The sequence below is a fragment of the Rousettus aegyptiacus genome, unplaced genomic scaffold (genome assembly GCF_014176215.1).
Source record: "Rousettus aegyptiacus isolate mRouAeg1 unplaced genomic scaffold, mRouAeg1.p scaffold_m13_p_1, whole genome shotgun sequence".
Taxonomy (NCBI): Eukaryota; Metazoa; Chordata; class Mammalia; order Chiroptera; family Pteropodidae; genus Rousettus; species Rousettus aegyptiacus.
This window is the reverse complement of record NW_023416284.1, coordinates 58,968,872-58,994,356: the sequence shown is the minus strand read 5'-3', so window position 1 is coordinate 58,994,356 and position 25,485 is coordinate 58,968,872. Positions and strand designations below refer to the sequence as shown.

The following is a 25,485-nucleotide window of genomic DNA, read 5'->3' as shown; positions in this document are numbered from 1 at the left end:
CCCCGCAGCCCGCGCGCCCTGTCGCAGCCCGGGGCTCCGGGGCATGCGCTCTGCGGCGCCGCCGCCCTCCCCACCCCCTCCCGCGGCAGAGTTATGCCAAGTATGTGAGGAGCCCGCGAGGGCCCGCGCTGGTCATGGGGAGCCGCCGCCGCCGCCTCCGCGAGCGCCGCGTTCTTGGAAGCGGGGCTCCGACCTCTCCCCGCGGCGGGGACGAGCCCGGTTCCTGAGGCGCAGGGGGATGGCGGACCCTCTGAGGAGGACGCTGTCCAGGCTCCGGGGGAGGCGCGGTCCCCGCGCCGCCGGGGGGCTCGGGCTCGGGGCGGCCTCCTCCGCTGCCCAGGGAGACGCCGGGGGTGCCACGGGCGCCCCCCCGCGCGAGCACGGCGGCAGCGCGCGGCCGAGCCTGGAGCCGCCCCCGCCGTCGCCTCAGGCGCGGGGTCCCGAGGCGCGGGTCCAGGGAGCGCGCCCGGGGCGGTCGGGGGCGCTCGGGCCTCGGCCGCGCGGCGGGGAGGAGGCCGCCCTTCGCAGCCGCGGGCTCGTTCGCGCCTCCGCGCACGTCCCGCCGGACTCCGGGGGCAGCGGAGAGGAGGCGGCGGACTACTACGAGAACCTGCCCGGCGGCTCCCAGTCCGCGCCCGAGCCTGAGGGGGCGGAGGCGGAGCGGGGACCCCCGCCTCCCCCGGCGGCGGGCTCCTCCCCGGGGGCGGAGGGCGGCCGCCTGGAGACAGGCAGGCTGCAGACCCAGTTGCGAGAGGCCTATTATCTGCTGATCCAGGCCATGCACGACCTGCCCCCTGACTCGGGCGCGCGGCGGGGCTGGGCGGATCGCGGTTGCGCTGCGGGAGTCGCGGCTCTGGGCCAGCCGCCTTCCCCCTGCGGCGCAGTGGACCGCCGAGCCTGCACCCAGCGGGGAGGCGGGGACCGCCCTTGGCAGCAGGTGTCCCCGCCCCGGTCGCCTCCGAGGGTGTCGGGGAGAGGCCACCTGCGGACTTCTCGGATGCAGCTGTCCTGCAGCAGAAGCCTCGAGAGCCTCCGGGTGGGTGCCAAGCCGCCTCCCTTCCAGCGGTGGCCAAGCGACAGCTGGATCAGGTACGGCACGCGCGGGGACCAAGACCAGCCCCCGCCACGTGGAGGTGGGATGGACGACTGGAACGGAGGCAGCGCCCCAGTCACCGCGCCCTGCGACCTCCTGACTCCCGAACCCAAGGACCCCAGCCGCTCCCCGGGAAGCACTTACAGGGATTCCGCGGGGACCCCTGTGATACGCAGCAGCAAAGGAGACGGTCAGGAAGGGCTCCCCTTCCTCAGGCCGCCCGCGGTGACAGTCAAGAAGCTGCAGAAGTGGATGTACAAAGGGCGCCTGCTGTCCCTGGGAATGAAGGGTCGCACCGGTGGAACACCCCCCAAAGTCACAGGAGCTCAGGCCACCTCTCCAAATCTGGGCCCTTTGGAAATGCAGGAAAGCCCAGTCCTCTCGGTGCCTCCAGACGAAAGAATTACGCTGACAGGTAGAATACTTTGCAATCAAAATGCTAACACTGCCAGCCTTAATGTTTACTAACTGGGCTTCTGTCTTAAGAGGCAAGAGTAGGTCTGTTTTTGCAGACAGGTGTGTTCCCGTGCCAAAGTAAGTGTCATATAAGTGGCAGCTTATTGCGATTTCGAGGTTAATTGGTATAAAACATTCACTTGTTTTGCTTTCTTTTCTAAGACAGTGGCATGAGGAACTTGGGGTTTTTGTTGTATCTTTTCTACGAACCATTGTGTCTACAACGTAAGCACAACAGTGAATAAAGGTTAAGTTCACTATACGCCTTTAGTAGATTTGGGATTGGGCGGTGCTGCCTTGATTTTTATTCTTTGTAGCTCTAGGCAAATCTGTAGACTTTTGTGGAGTTTGTGCATTTGAATTTGATCCAAGGTAGACTTTACAGAGTGTATAAACTGTCATTTTACTCATTACACCTTCCTTCCCCCTCTCTTCTAGGCACGTGTGCACACACAGACACACATACACACAACAAAAGCGCCAAACTACCCCCCACCCCCGTAAAACAACAACAACAACAACAACAACAACAACAACAACAACAAAACCCCCAAAACTACCATAGTAAAATTTCTTTCTCATCAGGTAGGATTTCACATACTTCTCTCCACCTTTCCCTCCCCTAACCTTCCCACAAAAAAAACAACAAAGTAATCTTTTTGTTGTTGGTAAACAAGGGCACTAGTGTTTTAATCAAAAGAAAAAGATCCCTTATGTGCTTTTTAAGAAAGTGTAGACATTTATAGTCATTTATAGTCATTTTATAGTCAAATTAAGTTGTCCTTTTAGGATTTTGCTGCCTATTTTGTATGTGTGTAATTTTAAATTTCCACTGAAAATTCAGGTTATCAATTCTAGAAAGCTCTTAATTATGTTGTAAATAGCAAAACTTCTCTTCTGAAAGAAGTGTATCTTCAGACTAAGCCAAAAATAAGTCTTTTGAATTACACTCTTAAATGTAAAGGCTTTTAGTGAACATAATACTATATGTCAGTAATAATTTTAAAAATATTAGGTGCCGGAATGTAAAAACATTCACAATACTTGGCAGTTTCTCCGGTAAAAATTACAAATCCTACAGGACTGGTTTATACACATTAACTTTGTTTAACCAATAAACATGAAAATGCGGGGAGAAACAAAGTTCACAAAGCTACTAATTGCACAATGAGAACAAATCAAATGATTCTTTTAAAATGTATACAAACTTGAAAAGTTTTTTGAATCTAAAAATCTCTAATACCCACCTATCAAAATTTCCCCTCAAATTTATTTCGTTTCACTTAAATAAAATGATAGTAGAATGTAATATTTTTGTTTGAAGGGAGGTGTACTTTATGCTAAGTTCAAATTAAAATATGCATTTCCAGTAATAAAGTATTTGTAACCATTTATTACATTTTATGGCTGTATAGCTTTACCTCCTCTGATTTTGATTCAGTTAACTCTTTGTAAGTCAGTTAAATTTCAGCCATAACAAAAATCTCTATAAAACTTCAAATATTTTTACCCTCTGTGGCAAAGGTTAAACATTTATTGTTTGATGGTTTTTAATACTTTAAGTTTTAGTGTAAACATTCAAGGATAATGAACATAGTAATCTTTTTTCATAGTGATTTTTTTCATCGAGAAACTAAATGAAACTAATTTTAAAAGAAATTAAAATGAAACAGAATTACTATGTGATGGCATTTTACATATTTTACAAGAAATCTAAGCAAAAGCTTAATCTCTGATTTAAACAACTTTCTCAGATGTTATTTCCTTTCAAATCACCAATTCATCCTTTATGTTTACATATCTAGTATAGATTTGGAGAGTTTACTTTTTTATAACTATTTTTCATGAAGGTTGGTTGAAGTTATTAAAACCATTCTGGATACTTTAGGTGTTTTGCATCTGATCTTTATCACTCCCTCCACTCCCACCATGGAGGTATGTTCTAACAACAATCAAAGAAACAGAGGGGTTAAGTAGTTTGCCCAAAGTCATTTAAACTACTATATAGTTTGCATATACTAATAGGTCTTTATGACTTAGAAATCTGTATTTATATAAGGTCAGAGAGACTATAAGTTCTTCAGAGGTTTGATTCAGTTAATTCTATTAAATTGCTTGGACTGAGGAGATGGACGGAATTTCAACAAGATTAAGAGGGGTAAAGTAACCCTTCAAGTTGCAAAGAAGATGGGAGAATTCTAGAATAAGTTTTGAGGCATTTTTAAAATCAACTGCTATATCCATTTTAAACCTTTACCTTTAAATGTTTACTTAATTTGAGCTGATGTTACTTTGATTCTACTTTTAATCACATTTTCTAAAAAATTAATTGGACAGTGCAGATGAATCAGTACATTCTTGGTTGTAAAGATGTTAAATAACCTAAAAGGTTTATATCCGTTTTCTATACGATATTTATGAGCATATTTTCTTTCAAAATAAAATTATAGTTAGAATTTATAATACAGAATAACTATATAATGAGATGGAGATACCTAACCTATGTAAGTATTTTGGAAATTTTTGAGACTAATAGTGGCCAAAATGATATGGCTCTTACCACGAACCACTAAAACTTTTGATAGTATAATAATGACAATGATTTGTTGTAGTTGGATATGTAGTAGTCACAGATTGGCCAATTTGTTCCTAATTGAGATGATTATTTAAGGAATCTAAAGTCATTACACAGAGTAAATATTGTCAGGTTTCTGCAAGCCTTCAGATTATGAAGGAATTTTAATCTATTTGCCAACTGTACTTCATTATAAGTCTTTATAAGCAAATTTTAATTAGCCTGAGATACTCAGAAATAAATTCAAAAGTACCAGGTTGAACTATTTTGTTCTTTTACTGCTTTAAAAAATAATTTGCCTTACTTCAACTGTGCTTTTCTTGCTCCATGATTTGTGAAAGGAAAAATTTCGGGCCTGTAATTTGTTAATATTTTGTCAAAAATTTTAGACAATTGTTTAAAATACTATTAATTAGCTGGTGTGGTCTTGTACAACATATCTTAAAGTGCAGTTGACACTTTTAATGTAAATTCTCATCGATTTCTTTTCTCGAGTATTTATAGATCTGATTTCTTACATTTATGAGGTACGTTATGATTCTTTCCAACAATTTTTTTTATGCATTAGCTCTTTTAAGATCAGTAGCTATAGGCATATATCTTTTGACTGCTTTCTAGGTTTAAATCTCTCAGAAGCAAATCCATTTTGTTTGTTTGTTTGTTTGTTTGTTTTCTTGTGGGTTTTGTTTGTTTGTTTGCAGGGAAGAGTGCCATAGAACATCGGAGTTGCTGGTGGCAGGAAAACTGAGAATTACAAATTCAGCAGAAAGTTGTGTGTTGATTTCACAGTCCCACATTTCTAAGTGGTGTTTATGTTTTGAGAATCACTAAGGATCTTTTCTAGATTTTGCCACTCAATATGCGTGTGATTCACAGTTATAGAGCATTGCTCTCCCTGAAAATCTTGTTAAAGTGCAGATTTAATGTTTGGGGGCGAGACCTGAGATTCTACATTTTAACCAACTCCCAGTAAGGATGCTGCTGTTTGGTATACATTTTAAGTAGTGAAGTTCTAGAATTATCAGTCCCCTCAATCACCTATCTTGATACGTTTGTTCAAGTTTCAAAAAAAATTATACATTTTTTTATTCATGCCTCTGGAACTAACTGAATTTGAAACCCAATTTGTTTAAGGTTTAAAAATTTTATTTATTTATTATTAATCTGCTTGGTTAGGTAATGTTTATGATTAAAAAAAGAAAAAATTACATTTTTAAAGGATTTTTTTTCAGTAGAAGGGAGGTTTTCTTAAAACCTCGATTATGCATGAACCTAATCTTTCGGTTGTTATTAAGCTTCCTTTACATAGTTTAGTGTGGTTTTCTCAGTGTCTGTTATTAGACTTGCTATTGTCTATTATTTTACTTTCTATAATACTAAGATGAACCAACTATATACACACTCAAATTAGCACAAGACCATAATTCCATAATTCACAAAGCTGTCATGATCTGAAAGTTTTAGAAATATGGTTTTGTTTTATATATCTATGTGCAATGAACTTGTATTATGATCTGTATTTATCTTAATTGACTGTCATCGAAGCCTGCTTTATGCAACTCTTTTGAAGTATAAAAATTTTTCCTCTTTATTTGGAATTAATGTTTTAAATACAATTGTAAAGTCACATTATTTTAACATTTTCAGATATCTAGGTATTTGAGGATTTCCGCTGCCGACACACACACACACACACACACACACACACACACACACAGGACTATGAATTCCTTAAGGGCAGGGACTTTTTTATTTATTCTTGTTGCTTAAGTTTGTGCCTGGTCAATAATAATAGCTGTGTTGTGCTTACTGTGAGACAATGTTAATGGTTCTAATCTGGAACCTTCTTAAAGGATTTTTATTTTTATTTTTTCCCTAGATATTTAGAACTTAAACCCAGCTACTGTATAATATGATTAGGAAACAAATGTTGAAATTTTAATAATCAGTGAGGAATTTAGTAATGAGTAAGGTTCACTTATTTTGAAAGATTTATTCAAAGTTAATCTTTGTAAAGGTAAGAATATATTACTTGTGTTTTCTAAAGACTTCTGGTCCTTGTAGTGAGTCAAAAATTATTCAAATATTAATTAAAGGCATACTATGTAAAAAGCATTCAGTGTAAGCTTTTTATAAATTGTGGTTTGCTTAGGCTAAGGCTTTGTTAGCCCTGTTATGTTTATAAAGGCAGCCTCAGAGGTTATCTATACTTTTTCATAGAATTCTTATGGCACTTATACTCATGGTCTGATTTCTAAATAATAGAAATAATTTTTAGGTAAAAAAAAAATTCAAAAATTTTTTTATTGTTTTATTTTCTGAATGTGGTTAATATTGCTTTTTCTCTTTTTCTCTTTTTAAAAGTAGTATTTTAATAACTAGTCTTAGGGGATATGTCTTTCTTCATTTACCAGGCATTATATTCTTTCTTTTTTCTTTAAAACAGATTTATTTGAAAATGTTTATGGGCCTACAGTGAAGAGAAGAGAACTCGAAGATCTGAAGGGTAATATTGGGTTCAGAGGTCAAAAGCCACTTAACAGCATCACTGTGTCAAAGAAACGCAATTGGCTTCATCAGAGTACTCTGAGGTCTTATAATTTGGAAGAAGAAAATAAGAAATGCCAAAATATAAGTCATTTATCCATCTCACCTGTCTCTCCACCTAAACATCAGCTATCACAACCTTTCCTCAAATCACCTGAAGAATATTGTACATGTGTGGTGTGTAATACAGATTCTTCGTTATCAGGAAACTGTTCTTTAGACTTTAATGAGGAAAATGATGCAGATGATGAAGGGGAAATATGGTACAACCCCATTCCTGAAGATGATGACATTGGTCTATCAAATGCTTTGAGTCAGAGCGAGGCAAACTCTGCTGTTCTGAAGTTTCCTGCTGTCAGTTTGAGAGTATTATCTAGCAGAGACCTAATGAAAGAGCAGCATCCTGAGGACTTGCTATACTCTTCCGAACACACAGGCAGTGTTCAGACCACACATTCAAATGAAGTGAGTCCTGTCGGTTTTATCCATTCCACAGAGTTTGTGCAGCAGTACAAGCAAAGGCTTGGACACAAGACACAAGAAGGTATAATGGTGGAGGACAGCCCCGTGCTGAAATCTGCCTTTACAGGTAAAGATGATTATAGGTCTGCCTTTTCTTTCTTCTTCTATTTTTCAGTTCTTTGGCTGTAGCTAAAACTAAATATAAATCTCTATTGTAGATATACACTGTTCCTCAAAAAGAATGTATTTTCATGAAAATAAAACTCAAAAAGGTTTATAAATATTTTTATGTACATGGTGGTTAATAAATTATCACAGACTTGGTTTTGTAATCTAATGTGCTATAATGTGTCTGTCTTTTGAGTTAGTAATTATTTTTCTCTTAGTTGAAAGAATGGAATCATGGAGAGTAGAAGAGAAAGCTATATTCTTTATTTAAATCTTATTTTGTTTCATTTATTCGTTCACACCTGGCCTGTCCACAGCCAAAAATTTGCATTTTCGGTATATCAGTAGTCATTACTTTGCACTTTTATGCTTATGCTTCCCCATGAATAAAGGAAAGGGAGAAGAGAAAAAGAAATAAGAGGTAGAAGTAAAGACCTTGCAAATAGGTTCTATAATAGTTATGGAACCCAGAAAGGACATAATTGAAGTTCAATACATATGAGATTGAACCATATGAAATTGCTGATATTCAACCATTTTTGATCTGCAAAAAATAGAATTTTATATAGTTCATTCTAGTAGTTTTATTCTTCCTTGATTGTCTTCGGTTTTCTGATGTGTTTCTTTTCAAATTTAGTTACAGATATGTTACCCAGGAAACAGCATAAGGCATGTTTATTGTTTAGTTGCAAATATCAAATGTTGACTAGAAAGCATTTGTGTTTTATACTATCATTCTAATTTATGAAATTTCAAATGGTACAAAATATCCAAAGATGTGGGGCATAGCAGATGCTGTCAGTACCTTTTCCATATCACTTGGGTTTTATTACTTAAGTGAGGCAGCATTTTAAATAAGTAATAAACTTACTTCAGACCATCAAGATGTGCATCTCTGTGTGAGGCTCTCTCCGAAGTGATGGGGGTCTCTCTGCAAGGCAGTGTGGGAGTGCCGTTCAACCAGTGCTGATAGGAGTTGGTATAGACCTGCCCCAGATTCCTCCTTCCTTGGGTGGGATAATTCTACATGTTTCCCAAGAGTTTTCTCATGAAGTTAAGCTCCAGTTGCCCATAGTAGTAGCATGTTTGATAATTCACCTTGAATTTTCCCCTGAATTTTCTCACTTCTTTGCCGATGATTCTGTACTTTACAAGTAAACCACTTGAATTTGAATCTTTGTCTTAGAGATATGAAGAAGTAGAGTAAATGTTATATTTAAGAGAAAAACAGAGTTACAAAACAGTACGTACTATCTGATGCCAATTTTGCAAGAAACACTGAAAAGCTATATGGGGAAATGTTAATGGTTTTTACCCCCAAGGGTGTTGAAGTTGAGGTAATTAAAAATTTTTGTGTGTGTGTGTTTCTAATTGTAGAGTGATTTTCCAGAATAAGTTTGTGTTTCTTTTGTAATCTGGATGGAGAGAAGAATAAATTCTGTATAAATCAATAGTTAGGAATGTAGGTGGTTATTAGGGTGGAATGATAGGGAAGGCTTACAGGTGTGTGGCAAATAGTGATGGATGTGGAATGGAGCAGAAAAGGCAAGAAGGCATAAAAGCAAAGTTAGAAAGCCAGTGTCTGTAAAGCATTGCACATTTTAATTTAAGTTACTGTCTTTAAACTTTATTTTTTTTTATGTTTGTGGCAAATTGTGAACTGTAAAGACTGACAGACATTTAAAGAATAGTAAAACTGTCATTTATGTCTCCTTTTTTAGTGTCTTTCTTTCCTTTAACATATTATTAAAGTATAATAAGCACAACCCTAAGTTGGCCAAAGGAAATATTTAGATAGTTTATTTATATGCCATCTTTTTTTGTTTTAGTTACCTAAAGTGGTCAGTTTTCTTTAGCAATACTGCCAGAAAGCTATGGAGAAATAGGCAAAGAGGATGGTTGAATTTCAAAATGAATTTTAATTAAGGAGTAGGTAAGCTGAAGTATCTGAATTATCTGAATATGAATGATAATTTTTTAATCATCCTACCTCAATTATGACTTGTGTTTTGCTTATTAACTTCTAGATGTATATGTGTCTTTTATATAGTTGGAATCAGGGTAACTATTTTTTTTGTTGTTTTCACTTTGTATTTTCAACTTGTATTGTAGATATTTAACATTATTATTAACATTATTGTTTCCCAATCTTTATAGTATTTAATTGCGTTAATGTGCCCTAATCTGTGTGACTAGGTCCCTAATGTGGGATATTAATAGATTTTTTTCCACTATTATTGTAACGATTTTCATCATGATCTTTTTTTCCTGCATTAGGATCAATTACTAGTATCATTATTGGGTCTGAATATGGTAACTACTATTGGTAATTCCTATATTGTGTTTCCTAGAAAGTTTACCAATTTATAGGCAATTAACAATTAGTTTATTAATTCATTTATTCAGTAAACACTGAGTTTTCGCTCTATGCCAGTTACTGTTCTAGGTCCTGAAGGAATGTGCCAGTTTCACTTGATTCTAGCCTGGTTCATAAATTTATATTTAAATATTTTCATTTTGTACTTTCCCTTTATTGCTAGTCTGTGATTTGATTAGAATAATTATGGTTCACTTTTAAATGATTATTGAATTTGGTAATATTTTCACTCGGATTTTATAAAAACAAAGCATTTCTGTTTTAACAAATTCAGTCTTATCTGTAGTAGAAATTGCTAATATATACAGTATTTCATTTTAACAATTAATTAGAGACTTATTTAATGAGTCTTGGGAAATATTTAATGAATAATGTGTAAAAAAAAGTCAGAATTGTTAGATTAACTGCAATAAAACCTAGAAAAATTTAATATACCGGGTAGCTTGTTTACACCCTGACAAAATAGATTACAGACTAGGACAGGATTCCAATTACTATAGAATATTTTAGACCAGTAAACCCATAGAATTGTACTGCAATTTATAATACAAGAGAATGCTTTGTCTAGTTTATCAAACACTCTATTTCTTATTAGTTGCTTACCAGAAAAGCCCAGCAGGCATACTTAAAATAGTACTTTCTCTGTAAAGAAACCACTTCTTTGTCATTAGGACACATAATGAGGGGTGGAGGGAGAATATTAATACTTTAAAGAAAGTTCACTTAATCTATTAATTTTTAAAATGAATAAATACTTTTTTTCTCATTTCTCATATTACACAGAGTAGCCTCTGATATTAGGGTTAGTAGAGATTTTTATATGGAATAGTTAGATCAAGTAAAAAAAGTTAATTTAAATTTTAAATAATTGGAATAATACTAGATTGTTTCTTTAATGGAACAATTTAAATTTATTGAATATTAGATTATAGGAGATATTTCTATTTTGCTTTATTAGTTTGAAAATTTACTAAACCAGGTTCAAATTAAAAATAAAATTTATTAGTGTGTACATTTTTTTTTTCTTAACTGGGATATTGAAAGTTTAAAGTTAACTAGAATGCTTTGAAAGTTTAATGTTAACTAGAATACTTTAACTTCTTAATAGTTGAGAAAAAGTCTTTAACAATCAGTTACATATAAAAAAATCAATTATATATAGAAAGATGAAGAGGCTGAAAGTATAGTATTGAAGAGCATAGGCTCTGAAGGCCTACATCTAGGTTTGAATCCTGGTTCTGTCTCACCTTAGACAAATTAGACAGCTCTGTGCATGAGGTTCCTTAGCTGGAGAATGCGGGGCTACTGGTATCTTAACTCATAGGGATATTATGAGAATTAAATGAGGGTCTGCTCATACTAAGTATTAAATTTTTCATATTTTATCTAGCTCAGTAAATGTTGGCTGGTGTTATTATTTTTAATAATAATTAAATATTAACTTTCTGTTAAACTACTTTTAATATTATTTTCACCGCAGTATTTACAGTGGTTAATCTGGTAGTTCAGTTTAGGATTTTATTTACTTACTCATTTTTGTATCTTTTTAAAACTTTTATTGTAAACCTGGATAATTTTGACATTCATTAAAAATAAAAGCTATTTTTGTGTGGAAAAAAATTTAATGTTTTACTCTTATGAAAACTGAAAATTATAAGAAGACTTATTTATAGCTCTGAGTTGTCTGTTTTATATGTTGACAATGCAAGGAAAGGCCCTAATTCAGCTTTTGAAGTTCTAAGGATTTATCATATAGAGATAATACAGGAAAGAAAATGTCTTTACAGTTTTGAAAATTATTCAGTTAGAGTTATGATATTCAGTATTCAGTTCTTAATTGAGTAGAGTTCATTCTAGTATAATCTTTGCTGATATGTTGTAATAGAATTTTAGAAAAAGGAGGGGCTCTTAGTTGTCAGAATTATAAACTTGTTTGCTTTTTAACTTCTTTAACTAGCACCACTATGTGATAAAGTTTAGTTTTTAGAGGATTATAGTGAAAAAATTCTTATTTTAGAGTAGGATTTCTAAGTAAACATTAAAATAGGAACTATGTTAAAATAAATGTTTTATAAGAAGCTATCCTAATTTACTCTGATATCCACTCTTTATAGTTACAAAATAACATACTCACTGAAGTGTATTGCAGTGGGAAACATCTATAAGGAACCTTCCTCCAAACCTTACCCTTCCTCCAAACCTTCAGAATAGAAAAGCAGAGGGGAAGGGAGATAACTTCTTTTCCCTGTAAGCCTTTTAGATATCTTGTTATTCTGCTTGAATATGGTAATGGATATTCACCTAAACTTAAAACTAAATCTCCCCATTGAGATGGGACAAGGGAAAATTTTCTGTTTATGTGAAGCCTTGTTAAGTTGGTGCTTTATGAAGTAGGAATCAAAACATATCACCTTATAATACTTTGTTTTTTTAAGGTCCTGGGATCCTAACTGCTACAAATAAGACTGAATTGGGACACGTAGAACCATCTTCTCCAAGCTCTAGCCCTGTGAAAAAAGGCAGTTCAATTAATTGGTCTTTCCCGGATAAATTAAAATCTCCACGAACTGTGAGGAAACTTTCCATGAAAATGAAAAGGTTGCCAGAACTTAGCCGAAAACTGAGTGTTAAAGGAAGCTTGAATTATGTAAACAGTCCAGATAATACTTCTTCCTTGTCTAAATGTAACTATCAAGAAATTCATCATACTGTTATTCTCCCTTCTGGGAACACAACCACAGCTGCCAAGAGGAATGTTATAAGTCGGTACCATCTTGATACCAGTGTATCGTCTCAGCACAGCTACCAGAAGAAAACCTCTATGAGTTCTAAGTATTCTTGCAAAGGTGGTTACCTCAGTGATGGAGATTCACCTGAACTTATAACTAAATCTAGCAAACATGGATCTGAAAACAAATTTGGAAAGGGAAAAGAAATAATTCCGAATGGTTGTAGCAAGAATGAAATTGACATTGATGCTTTTAGACATTACAGCTTTTCTGATCAACCTAAGTGTTCACAGTACATATCTGGGCTCATGAGTGTGCATTTTTATGGTGCTGAGGATTTAAAACCACCTCGGATAGATTCAAAAGACATATTTTGTGCAATTCAGGTAGATTCAGTAAACAAAGCAAGAACAGCTTTGCTCACATGTCGGACGACATTTTTAGACATGGATCACACTTTCAACATTGAAATTGAAAATGCTCAGCATTTGAAATTAGTAGTATTCAGTTGGGAGCCCACTCCAAGAAAAAATCGAGTGTGTTGTCACGGAACTGTTGTTCTCCCCACCTTATTCAGAGTGACAAAGACACATCAGTTGGCTGTCAAACTTGAACCTAGAGGTCTTATTTATGTGAAAGTGACTCTTTTGGAGCAGTGGGAGAATTCTCTTCATGGACTAGATATAAATCGAGAACCAGTAATATTTGGTGTTGATATTCAAAAAGTTGTAGAGAAAGAAAATACAGGATTGATGGTGCCACTTCTGATACAGAAATGTATTATGGAAATTGTAAAGCGAGGCTGTCAGGTATTATTTCTCCGTGTTTCTTTACCACCCCCTTTCTTTCTTTTTATCTATCTATCTATCTATCTATCTATCTATCTATCTATCTATTTTAATTAATTAAATTTATAGTAGGTCTTGGGGGAAAGGAATTAAAGGTAAGGTAAAAGAATCTAATTTAGACATTTTCTTATTTTTTTAAATTTCATTGCTGTTTAGGGTATAATTCATGCCTTATGTTGTTAGTGATTAAGAGCATGCTAGATAGGTTCACAATTTTTGTTTTGATGCAGAGCTGCATGGGCCTTACACCTAGAGATCAAGATTGCCTTATAATGGCATTCCTAGATAAGCCAGAATGGATAACATGGCAAATAATTAATTAAGGAATGTTTCTCTGTAGTTTGATTCTCTAGGTGGATGGTTCCAACAGTGACTCTCATAACCAACATTACTCCTAAAATTAACTCCCTGCCCTTATTCCCTATTCTCCCCTGTCCCACTCTTTGGAAAGCGTAAATTTATTTGTGTCAACTTTGGATAGCATAGAGGATGAGGGGAGGTTCTACTAATATGAGCACATCTCATTCTTTTTTCCTTTTAAATAAGAAGGTATAAAGCAGTACAGTAAAACAAAAAACTTGGTGCTATTTGTGACAAGATATGTAAATGTTAACCAGTTAGTAGAACTTGTCTTTTTTAAATTTTCATTAATACATGTCATGAGACTATAACAATGAGAAACAGCATATCATTGAAGATATTATTCTGAGGTACAAGTAATTGTTTATATTCATTTTTGCAACACTAAGACTAAAAATCATATTCTGAGGTAATTCTACTATCAGAATTTATAACACTGATTAAAAACATCAAGGGTAAATATTATAAAATCTGAAATATGATTTCTTTATATATAAAAAGACATTTAAAATAACTTACCATGAACTTAACATGGAAACTGTAGAAACAGCATAAGTTAGTGGAGTTTTGTATTAAGATGCAGGAAATTTGAATTCTGGTTTCTCCTCCATTATTATGTGTGAAATGTTGGGCAAGTCATTTAATCTCTATGGGTTTTATATGTTTATATCTACAAAAATAGATACGGTAGTTTCTTGAAGCTAAAAGATAGGACATCTGAATGTTTGAAAGCTCTTCTCAGATGTATGATCTATCTGGTTGAGTTTGTGTTGTCTAGGTGAGAGTGAAGCCTTAATTTTCGATCCAACTTTTGGTGCAGTTATTTTTTTCTTCAGGTTCTCTGATTTTCCTCATTCTTTTTCAGGCAGTGTGTAGAGAGGTCAGAGATTTTAGGCAGACTTTAAATTAATTATTAAACAGAATCATTTATAATCGAATACTAAAATAAGTAATTCAAATAGCACTGAACTTTTATAGTGTATTTTTTGAAATATTTTATAAAGAGGAGGTATATAAAACTGTTGTAGCTTATTTTAAATGCTGAGAAAGCATTTTTAGCAATGCATTTTATTTTTATAAAGTTTAGAATCATTTTAATAACTTTTTTTGAACTAAAAAGTAAATTTTACAGTTGTACATTTGGAATTGTACTTTTTAAACACCTTTTTTATGTTTTGTGTCTTTTGCTTCTCACTACCTACTCCATCCCCTAGAAAGAGGCTTATTCTGGACATTTTACAGACTAGCATACTGTTTAAATTTTGTTTACCTAAAAAGGCAATTATTCTTGTGTTTCACCATAAAAATCAGGTTTTGATAGTCACACAAAAAATAGTTTATGGCATCTTCCAAATGCTTTAAAGGCTATTATCACCTATCTCTCGCTTCTAATGAGAAAAATTACTATAGATATAATACTCATGGTCCATCCAGTACAGATTCTATCTCTGATAGAGGCATCAAGCTTGTGCTTCAAGTGTTTCATTCAAGAAGTCAGCCTCTGAAGATAGGGATATATTGTAAAATAGCCTTTCCTTGAAATGTGTATATTAGATTTTTCCTTTACTCACCTTTAAAAGATATGTAATTTCAGAATGTTCCATTAATTTATTACTTACTATTAAAGTATTACTTTCTTTAATTTGTTCTAGGTTCATCTCCTTTTCAAGTTCAAGGGGCTATATCCTTATGGAATTTTGTGATACTTAATTGTGCTTACACAAGAAAGGCTGTAGTCAAGTTAATTTCTTCTAATGTGATGACATTTCCTTTTTATGGACCATGTACATTTCTACCATGTCTTTCTTGCAATTATGTGACCAGCATAGCACATGCTATTCTCACTGTGAATGTACCATGAATGTGGATAAGAGTAGGAAATTTGAATTTTATTCCCAGTACATTACTTGGATTCCTATATTATGATAATCCTTTTGAATATAACAACACCTTGCATTACCTTCTCTTAGAAATAGTCATAGGTTCCTTACTATCTTTCACTTAATACTTAATAGCTTTCCATCTCAAATATTTTGGATAATGTTTCTCTGTATCCATTATTGACACTTTCCTTTATTAAGACGCACCTTCTGTAGTGTATTCTATCAGTTATTTAATGACTCAGAAGAGGTTAGTGTAATAAGTAAACCTGGACATTTCATTTGTGTACTCCTTCCTCTAGGTCATTTATAATATGTTTTTGTTTTGTTTTTTATTTTTTTGGGTTTAACTTTTTAAAATGATTCCTAGTTCACATTCTTAGCAGTTCCTATTGTTTTTACTTTATTTCTGTCTTGAAATAATTTCTTTATTCATAACTTACTTCAAGATAATTGAACTTTTTAAATAGTCTTTGATGGGGAAATATAGGTGCCAACCACTTATTTTCCTTAGTTTTCTTGAAGGTTTATTTTTTTAAAAAAACTTGGATTGCTTAATCAGGCATGCTTTTTCTTTACAGATACCATGTTGATTTCCTCCCAGTGAACTTCTTGAGACTTAATATTTTAGAACCTGTCTGAACTAACAGTGTTTAAAAAACAAATCTTTTTAACATAGGTTGAGAGGGTGGGTGCTATCTTATCTGTGCACCTTATGTACATTTCGAGATAGAGGTTTTATTTTACCTTTGATATACTATTTTAATTGAATTTCCATCATCACTTTATAATCAGTTAATTTGATAAGTTAAAAAAATCATAGGTTTGCTTTTATTTCTTCCTGAGTATCTTTTTTCTTTCCTAAAAAAGATAATTTTACACAAGTAGTATATTGGAAACTTTTTTCAACTATATACTTTTTTATGGATAAGGAAACTGAGTTTTAAAGAGATTAAATAACTTGCCCAAATTCACCAAGCAAAAAGTGATAAGGCAAGGCTTTGTGAATTCAAAACCCATGTTAAACCACTGTGATATATATTTCAGTCTAGAGCAAAAAAATGTGAAAGGACACCGTCATGGGGCATGGAGATATTGATTGGGCATATAAAACTAAAAGAAAGCGATTGTGTCTTTGCTTAAGATAGCCAGCACTTTCGAAATCAGAGTATATTGTTTGAAATTAAATGAAGGAATAGAATGTTTTTATTAAACTAATCAATATAGTCTATTATGAAATTTTAAAAGCTGTGTTTGAAATATTTTTAATTAAGTGCCATCAAAACATATTTGATTACCAAGTTCATGTGATTTATACATACTATACTATTTTCTCTTTATCAAATTTACCATAACGTGGCCATAATTTTATTTCTAGGTAGTAGGCCTGTACCGATTATGTGGTTCGGCAGCAGTCAAGAAAGAACTTCGAGAGGCTTTTGAGAGGGATAGCAAAGCTGTTGTTCTGTGTGAAAACCAGTACCCAGATATAAATGTAATAACAGGTAATAAATAGATTTTATTTTATGTATCAATTTGGAAAGACTACGTCTGTAGGAAAGAGTACTGAAATACTATTTTGTAGCCTAAATTTAATTTGGTTTTATCCTAAAGTCTTATCTTGGGAAAATTAGAGACAACTTCCTGGGAGAGGTGACTCCTCAGCTAACTTTTAAAAGGTGAACTGGATTTAGCCAGGCAAAGGTTGAAGGAGGGCACTCTTAGCAAAAACTTGGAGATGGAAAACTACACGAGTTACAGCACTTGATAAAAAAGAAAGCACTAGGCAGGTGAGTGGTGAGAGATGGCTAGGGTGCACTCTCACACTGGAATCCAGAACTGATGATGAGGATCCTTTGGAAACATCAGAATTTTTTTCTCTCCCACCCTCCCCTCCCTTTCCTTCTCTCCCTTTTCCTCCCTCCTTTCTTCCTTCCCTGCCTTCCTTTCTTTTTACTTCCTTCTTTCCTTACCCCTTCTCTTCTTTCCTCTCCTTTCCCTCCCCTCCTCCTCCCTCCTTCCCTTCCTCCCTTCCAAGTTAGTTGGATGAGAGTTTCCATGTAATAGGTTTTATAATATTACTACATTAGAGATATACAGGTAGCTAGGAGGGCTAAAAGAAAGGTAAGGAGATGTAGATCACCAACTCTTTAAGGTGAGTATGTGTAATTCTGTAGATTTTTTTTGTTATTCCTGTGTATTTAGGGGAAAAAACTTCAAAAAAAATTATTCCTTTGTGTTGCAGTGCTTAAGAGTAAAATCTGAAGGTTATTTTTGATTTTATTCTTTAAATCAGAACCAGAGTTTTAAACCGAACACTTTATATTCCTGGGGAGCTAGCGTGATGGTAGTAGTAGAAATCAAAGTGAAAATTCCAAAGGAGTGGGGGCGGGGGCGAGGGTGGTCTATGTATAGGAGTGACCAGAATCTACTTACTTACCCTTTCATATCTGGAAATTAATTAATTTATTTACTAAATATTTATTGAATTTTTACTATATGCCAGGTGTTCTTCTAGGCACCAGGGACAAATAACAAGATGAACAGTATCCCAGTCCTCATGGTGTATGTATTTAAGTAGGGGAAGAGAGTCAGTAATCAACCCAGTGAATAGCAGGATACTGTAACTCAGCAGTGGTAAACAGGGCAACAGGAATGATACTGATTGAAGGTAATAGTCAGCTTGGTGACTCCTGAAGCTAGCTAGGCTGGTCAGAGAAGAAAGTCTCTCTGAGAAGTGCATTTTGAGCTGAGATCTATATGATAGGAGTTAATCATTGGAAGATCTAGGGCCAGAGAGAGAACAGGGTGAATTTTGTGATGGACAATTAATAAAACACGTACTACAAACCAGCCTCTGAGAGATGGAAGTAGTTTTAGTGATTAGGATGCTTTTTTTCTTTTAAGTGTGACGATACCTATATCCCATCAGGGATGATTAGAATTTTCCTGTGTAGTTAGTCCTTGTGCTTGAATGAAGGTGAGAGGCATATAGTTTCATAGTATCTATTACAGAGCAGCTTCAGAGATATAGTGAGAACCATTTCTTTCTTTTTTTTTTTTAAGAACCATTTCTTTATTTACCTATAATTGTCTGCATTTTCAAGTACATAATGAAAGAGTTACTGTGTTGTACTAAATAAACTTCATCACACATTTTCCCCAAGTCTCCCTTAAGTAGCTCCTGTAGCATTAAAGATTGTCACTACAAACTTATAACCTTAAGGTTTTTATGTCCCCAGAGTGTTTGAAAGATATTATGAAGGCAGTATGGCTTAAGGTACTCTTGTCTGTCACTTTTATTTTAGAATAAGGCCATACAGCAAATTTCTAGATCGATGAGTAGTTACGTTGTATGTCACAACATATATAACTACCTCCTCTTTGTATAATTTTGTAAAATCTTTTGGTTATTCTTCCTATGAACACTTTGTCTGCTTATAGAGAAGGAACTATAACTTTCACTTCATTGAACATAATGTGCATTGAGCATGTTTTAAGTGCTTAATATTTGTTAATAATAACTCCTTATTTGTCCTTAAAGTATAGTGAAGTAAGTTATCTTGAACTTGGATTAATTTAAAATTCCATTTATATTAATGATCACTTAATATATTAATTATATAAAGGATATTGATATTTGAAATGTATGTTTTACTAAGCTATAAAGTTATCTATCTTTTCTGGAGGTCTTTTAGGTTTTAATATAATTGTATTATAGGGCAAGTCTCAAACTACCGAGGCATATTGGGTTCTGTTAGAACTACCAAGTTCTTGCTTTGCCAAGGAATACAATGAATAGTAACATTCACTGTAAAGGAAACAACTGAGTTACAATTAGTGGAAATAAAATTTTATGTAGCTACCAAATATATTAATAAAGCTACCAAATAAAATTTTCTTTCCACTAATTGTAATTCAGTTGTTTCCTTTACAGTGAATATTGCTATTCATTGTAGGTAGATTTAGACTGCAAAACTAATGATGGTAGTAAAGATCACATGATATAAATTAAGGAATAGGAATAAGCAATTATTTTATGCCTACTGTGTACAAAATGCTTTATCATTTTCATCACTGCACATCTAACATGTATTGATGGTTATGAAATGCCAACCACTTTATATATGTTGCATACCTTTGTATATGTTAAAGAAGAAGTTTGGTCAGTATTCTCTTGGTTCCTCTGTGCTATTTCCAGATTATTACCTTTTCACTGTTGAGTATAAATTTATGCTCTCTTGGGGAGTAAGGCTTTTTCGAAGCTCATTTCTACACCACCTCTACCTTTCTTACTTAACATCATCTACAGAACTCTTGGGCGTTCCTACTTATTCAATAAAGACTTTGATATCTTGCCTATTGTTATATTTCCAACCACAGTCTTTTCATTAGCCTAAGTGATTTTAACATACAATCGACCAGTCCCGAATCCTTTTGTTAAAAGACCATTCTTTCCCCACTGAACTGATTTTACACCTTGTCAAAAATCAATTGACATAAATGTGAGGGTTTATTTTATCTAAATTCTAGTTCACTGATCTATATGTCTGTCTTTATCCCAATACCACATTATTTTGATTACTGAAGCTTTGTAGTACATTTTGAAATTGAGAGGTATTAATCGTCCAATGTTCTTTTTCAAGATTTATTTTTTTGGCTATTTTGGGTCTCTTGCATTTCCATGTGAATTTTAGAATCAGCTTGTAAATTTCTGTGAAAAAGCTAGTGGGGGTTTCAATAGGTTTTGCATGGAATCTATAATCAATTTGGGGATTATTGCCATGTTAACAGTATTAAGTCTGCTGATCTCTAAACATGGGATAGCTTTCCATTTAGATCTTCTTTTGATAAATTCCTAAGCTATTATAAATGGAATTATCTTTATTTTATTTTTGGACTGTTAATATTTAGTGTGCAGAAATACAATTGATTTTTGCATGTTAATCTTGTACTTCGCTAAACTTGATTAGCTCTATTAGTTTTTTAGTGGATTCTTTAGTATTTCATATATGCAAGATTATGTCATCGGCAAATAGAGATAGTTTTACTTCTCTCTTTTAAAAATGGATTCTTTTTGCTTCCTTTTCTTGAGTAATTGCCTAGCTAGAACCTCCAATATGATATTGAACAGCAGTGGCAAGAGTGAATATCCTTGTTCCTGGGTTAGGAGAAAAACATTCAATCTTTAGTTATGATGTTGACTGAGTTTTTCATAGGTCCTCTTTATTAAGTCGAAGAAGTTCTTTTCTATTTCAAGTCTTTTGTGTGTTTTTATCATGAAAGGGTGTTGGAGTTTTTTTCAATGACTTTTCTGAGACTATTGAAATAATCAGTTGTTTTTTGTCCTTTATTCTGTTGATATGGTAAATTACATTAATTGTTTTTCAGATGTGTAGCCAAGCTTGTATTCTGAGATAAATCCCACTTGGTCATGATTTCTTTTAAAAAAGTATTTTGCTGGTTTTAGTGTGTGAGTATTTTATTGAGGAATTTTGTGTCTGTATTCCTAAATATTGTTCTATAGTGATGTCTTTGTCTGATTTTGGTGTCAGGGTAATATTGGCCTTGTAGAATGAGTTAGAAGTGTTCTCTTCTGTTTTGGGGAAGAGTCTGTGAAGAATTAGTGTTAATTCTTCTTTTAGTATTTGAAGAAGAATTAGGTCAAATTTTCTTTTAGTATTTGATAGCATCTATCTGAGCCTGGCTATTTTTTATGGCAAGCTTTAAAATTACTAATTCAGTCTCTTGTTACAAGTCTATTCAGGCTTTCTATTTCTTCTTGAGTCACTTTCAGTAGTTTATATCTCTACTTTCATCTGAGTTTTCTAATTTATTGTCATACAGCTGTTCATAGTATTCACTTATAATCCTTTTTATTTCCGTGAGATTGATAGTGATGTCCCCTCTTTTATTCTTGATTTTAGTTATCTGAATCTTCTCTCTTTTTTTCTTTGCTTCATTGAAAAAAGTTGAGGAAGATCAATTTTGTTGATCTTTTCAAAGAACCAATTTTTGATTTTGTTAATTTTATTTTTTATTATCTTTCATTAATTTCTGCTATGATTTTTATATTGTCATTGTTACTTTGAGTATAATATGCTCCTTTTTTTCTACTAGCTTCTTAAGAAAGAAACTGAGGCCATTGATTTGGTTGAGAGTTGACGATGCATCAGAGAGTGTTCTAGGTGCTAGGAATACAGGGCTCAAGAAGATAGAGAAGCTTCCTGTTCTCAGGAGCCTACATTCTAGTAGTGGGGGATGGAGGAGTAGAGAAGGAGGATAGAGGATAGAAGTGAACACAATAAAGTAGCTAATAATTAAAATAAAATAGCTAATAATTATTTTTTTATTATCTCTCCCTCCCTTTCTCCCTCCTTCCCTAGAGTGTCTATTTAATATCTTCTCATTCTCCTCAAATTGCATTTCACCATGTCACACTCTTAGTGATGACCTTGCCTCCTAACTTCTCAGAGAAAATAGAAGTGATCAGATGGGAACTTCCTCAACTTCTTGTGACCCAACTTGCCAACCTACTTCTTTGGCATACATCCTTTCTCACTTTCCACTGTCCTTTTTGTAACAGTGTAGAAATGATCTTCCTCACACTTTGTACTAATTTTAACTCTTTCCTATGTTCTCAGGAGTCTTTTCTTCCTTCCTCTTTGGGGGCTTTGCTTAATTGATTATATTTCTCTCTCCTGGACTTTAAAAACCATTTTAATATCTTCTTTACATTAGCAATTAAATGTTGAAGTCATTCCCATCTTTAAAAAAAATCCCTACTTTGATCCTGCTTCATCCTGCCCTTCCTGCTACTCTGTGGTCGTCACCTTCTCTCAAAGCCAGATTTCTGGAGTGAGTTGCCTATCTTTTTTTCTTCTTTCTCTGTTTCTTTAACATCTATTTACTTCCTAACCTACTGCAACTTGACTTCTGTCTCCTTTATTCTCCTGAAACTATGGTTTCCAAGGTTACTGCTTTCCTTCCTTGGTACATTTTTTGGTCCTTATCTTAAATCATATTATTGTTTCTTATACCTAGTTACAAAACCCTACTGCTGCCTTAGAACCGCAACAGGAATTTGTTAAAAATACAGAGGTGTAAACCCTGACCTCTGGAGATTCTGATTTAGTAGGACTGACTTGGGGCTCTGGAATCTATTATTTTAAAGTTCCTCAGATTGTTTCAATGTGCAGCCAAGTTTGAGAAACACTGTTCTCCATAGTATTTAACATAGTTCTTATCTAACCTAACTATTGTTGGGTATCAGTTGACATCACAGACTTTCTTGAAACATCCTTTCCTTGGCAGCATATTGGCCAGTTTCTGCCACCTGCTCTGCCTCTTCTTGCTACTCATACTTTAGCCATTCTTCTTAGTCGCCTTTGGAAGATTTTCCTGACAGCCCCTCAGGAGCTGATGTTCTCCAGGGCCTTCTCTTATCATATCACTCTGTATGCCTTCCTGATAATCGCGGTCATTCCTAAGGTTCCAGTTATCATCTTTAAGGTGATCATTCTCACTCAGATCCCTGTCTCCAGCCATCTCTTTCCTGAGCCTCAGATTTTTATACCCAGCAGCCTTGAATGTCCCATAGTTACCTTAAGCTTAATATGTTCAAAATAAAATTCCTTTCTATCCCCTAAAATATAGTTTTCCTTCTTTTCCCCCTGTTTCAAGTAATGGCACTATTCACCCAGATGCTGAAGCCCCAAACCTTACTTCTTCTTTTCCCTCAAAATTACAAATGCATTTTTCACTTCATGATCCTGTTTTGGGAATTTATTCTACCGACATACCTGCATACATACAAAGGAAGCTATGTACTGAAAAGATTCAAGCATACAATGGTAAATAAAAAGATGAGAAACAGAAGAAGACATATATGCTACCTTTTATGGAATAAAGGAGAACATAGTAATATATAATTTATATTTTCATAAACAGTTATGTGGCAATATGTTTATATTTTAACAAACACTGGAAGGATGCATAAGAAACTAATGAACCATGTTACTATCAAAACTTAGATTAGCAGATGGAAAGCTTATATGATCTTGTTTAAGTTCAAACTGAGCTTTCAAACTAAATTCTAACCTGAGAGCATGTTCTGAATTAGTATTGTCTATATTTTGATGTTTGGTGTCAGAAATATCTCCTATTTTTTTTTGTGATCACACTCTAGTCTTTAGCTAGCATCTTACCTACCTTGCTAATATGTAACAACCCTTTCCAGGTTGTTCTACTACAGGTGATATCTCTTAGTTCCTAACCACTTATGATGTGTTTGGAATTGACTTCTCTCATTCCTATTATAGTGACAAGTCTGATGTTTTCCGTTCTTGGATTTTGGTTTCATTAGTTTGATTTTAGGAATGATTTTTTTCTTCTATAGTGTAGCACTAAAAATAATCCAACCATCCAATACCTATGTTTTTTATACACACACAAACACGTATACACACACACATGAGAGGAAATATATATAGGTCTTATTTGCAAGGGCTTTGATCACTGACATTCTTTCATTATCAATTTAAAGTGTAGGAATTCAAAATTCATATAATTGGAATAATTTACAATTAATAATGTACCTTGATTTCTTAACTTTTGTTTTACATGCACTTAGAGGAGGTTTTTATGGGGGAAGAATAGGGTATATGTATCAAAAATGATTTACTTTATTAGCAACAAACTTTTATGTATGATATTTGGAAACTACATGTGTGCTTTTTAAACATGCTTTGAAAACAAAAGTCAATTAATGAGGCAATTTATAAGTATAAAATGTTACTGTTTTATACTTTTTACATTGTTGCTTTTATAATGTTCAAAATATTAAAAGTTGGCTGTAATAATACTTAAATTAAAAAAAAAAATTTACCACAGTTTTCTATTTCACTTTGAGGACCAATTGCTAACTGTCTCTGATTTATTTGTTTTCTCAAGGTGTTCTTAAGGATTATTTAAGAGAACTTCCTTCTCCTCTGATAACAAAGCAGCTTTATGAGGCTGTATTAGATGCAATGGCAAAAAATCCCTTGAAAATGTCATCAAATGGTTGTAAGAATGATCCAATTGACTCCAAACACACTGTCGACCTGCTAGATTGTCTGCCTGATGTTGAGAAGGTAAGCGTAATTGTATACATTTTTCCTGAAAGCCAGTTAATGAATTTTATACTTAGCTCCAGAGCTACAAATAATTTTTAGCTATTTGACATTTGTGGCACTCATGAGTTTTAGCTCTGTCTTTACTAAAGCCTTGTTAAACAGTGTTAAGTCCAGAAACTGCTTCTTAAACAGAATAAATTTAGAAAAAAATTTTATCTTTATGTGATTTTGGCCTAGGCATGAATACTCCCATAAGTTTTTAAAAAATATTGTTATCTTATTATTAAAGTAATATGTTTATTATAGAATAATTGGGAATATGTAGAAAAGAAGAATGAAAATTACAATTATTGTGCTCACTTCAGCAGCACATATACTAAAATTGAAATGATACAGAGACGATTAGCATGGCTCCTGTGCAAGGGTGAGCGCAAATTCGTGAAACGTTCCATATTTTTTTTTTTAGCAATGTCATCCCAATAATTTTTAATAATAATAATAATAATAATAATTACAATTATCAAAACCTAAAGTCAACTATAATTAAAATTTGGTTTATTTTCTTTTAGTATTTTAATATCATTAACTGTTTTGGAGTACATGGCTTAGCCTCAAGACTTAAGCGACCCTCACCCCTACCATTTCCTTCCTCCTTGCCTCTTCCCATTAGTCCCCTCCCCACAATTTAAATCTTGGGACCGATATATTCAGGTACAGCTGAAGGAGAGATGGAAAGATGGCTGGGTCTGCAGAACCAGTCTTAGCCTAACTTTTAGCCATTGTTTCTCAGAACAAAAGGGAAAATAAGGGGAAAAGATATGGTGGGGCTTGTCCAGATAAGGCTGATTTTGTCCATATTTCTTCTGTGTGAGGG

General features: G+C 34.8%; 1 protein-coding gene and 1 non-coding gene across 4 annotated transcripts in view; both read left to right on the top strand.

The window, feature by feature from the left end:
• Nucleotides 1-435: 435 nt before the first annotated feature.
• Nucleotides 436-25,485, top strand: part of SYDE2 (synapse defective Rho GTPase homolog 2) — a 34,272-nt gene continuing 9,222 nt past the window's right edge. Inside the window, exons 1-5 of one of the 3 annotated variants that reach the window (XM_016146046.2) lie at nucleotides 436-1,508; nucleotides 6,571-7,260; nucleotides 12,114-13,216; nucleotides 16,874-17,000; nucleotides 24,448-24,629. In XM_016146046.2, coding sequence (XP_016001532.2) covers nucleotides 779-1,508; nucleotides 6,571-7,260; nucleotides 12,114-13,216; nucleotides 16,874-17,000; nucleotides 24,448-24,629 — 2,832 coding nt within the window. In that variant the 5' untranslated portion in view covers nucleotides 436-778. The remainder of the gene's footprint in view (nucleotides 1,509-6,570; nucleotides 7,261-12,113; nucleotides 13,217-16,873; nucleotides 17,001-24,447; nucleotides 24,630-25,485) is intronic. The other 2 variants (XM_016146048.2, XM_016146047.2) reach the window with 2 other exon arrangements.
• LOC118606408 lies at nucleotides 24,964-25,069 on the top strand. Its single transcript, XR_004952367.1, has one exon. It is a non-coding gene; the product is annotated as a U6 spliceosomal RNA (small nuclear RNA).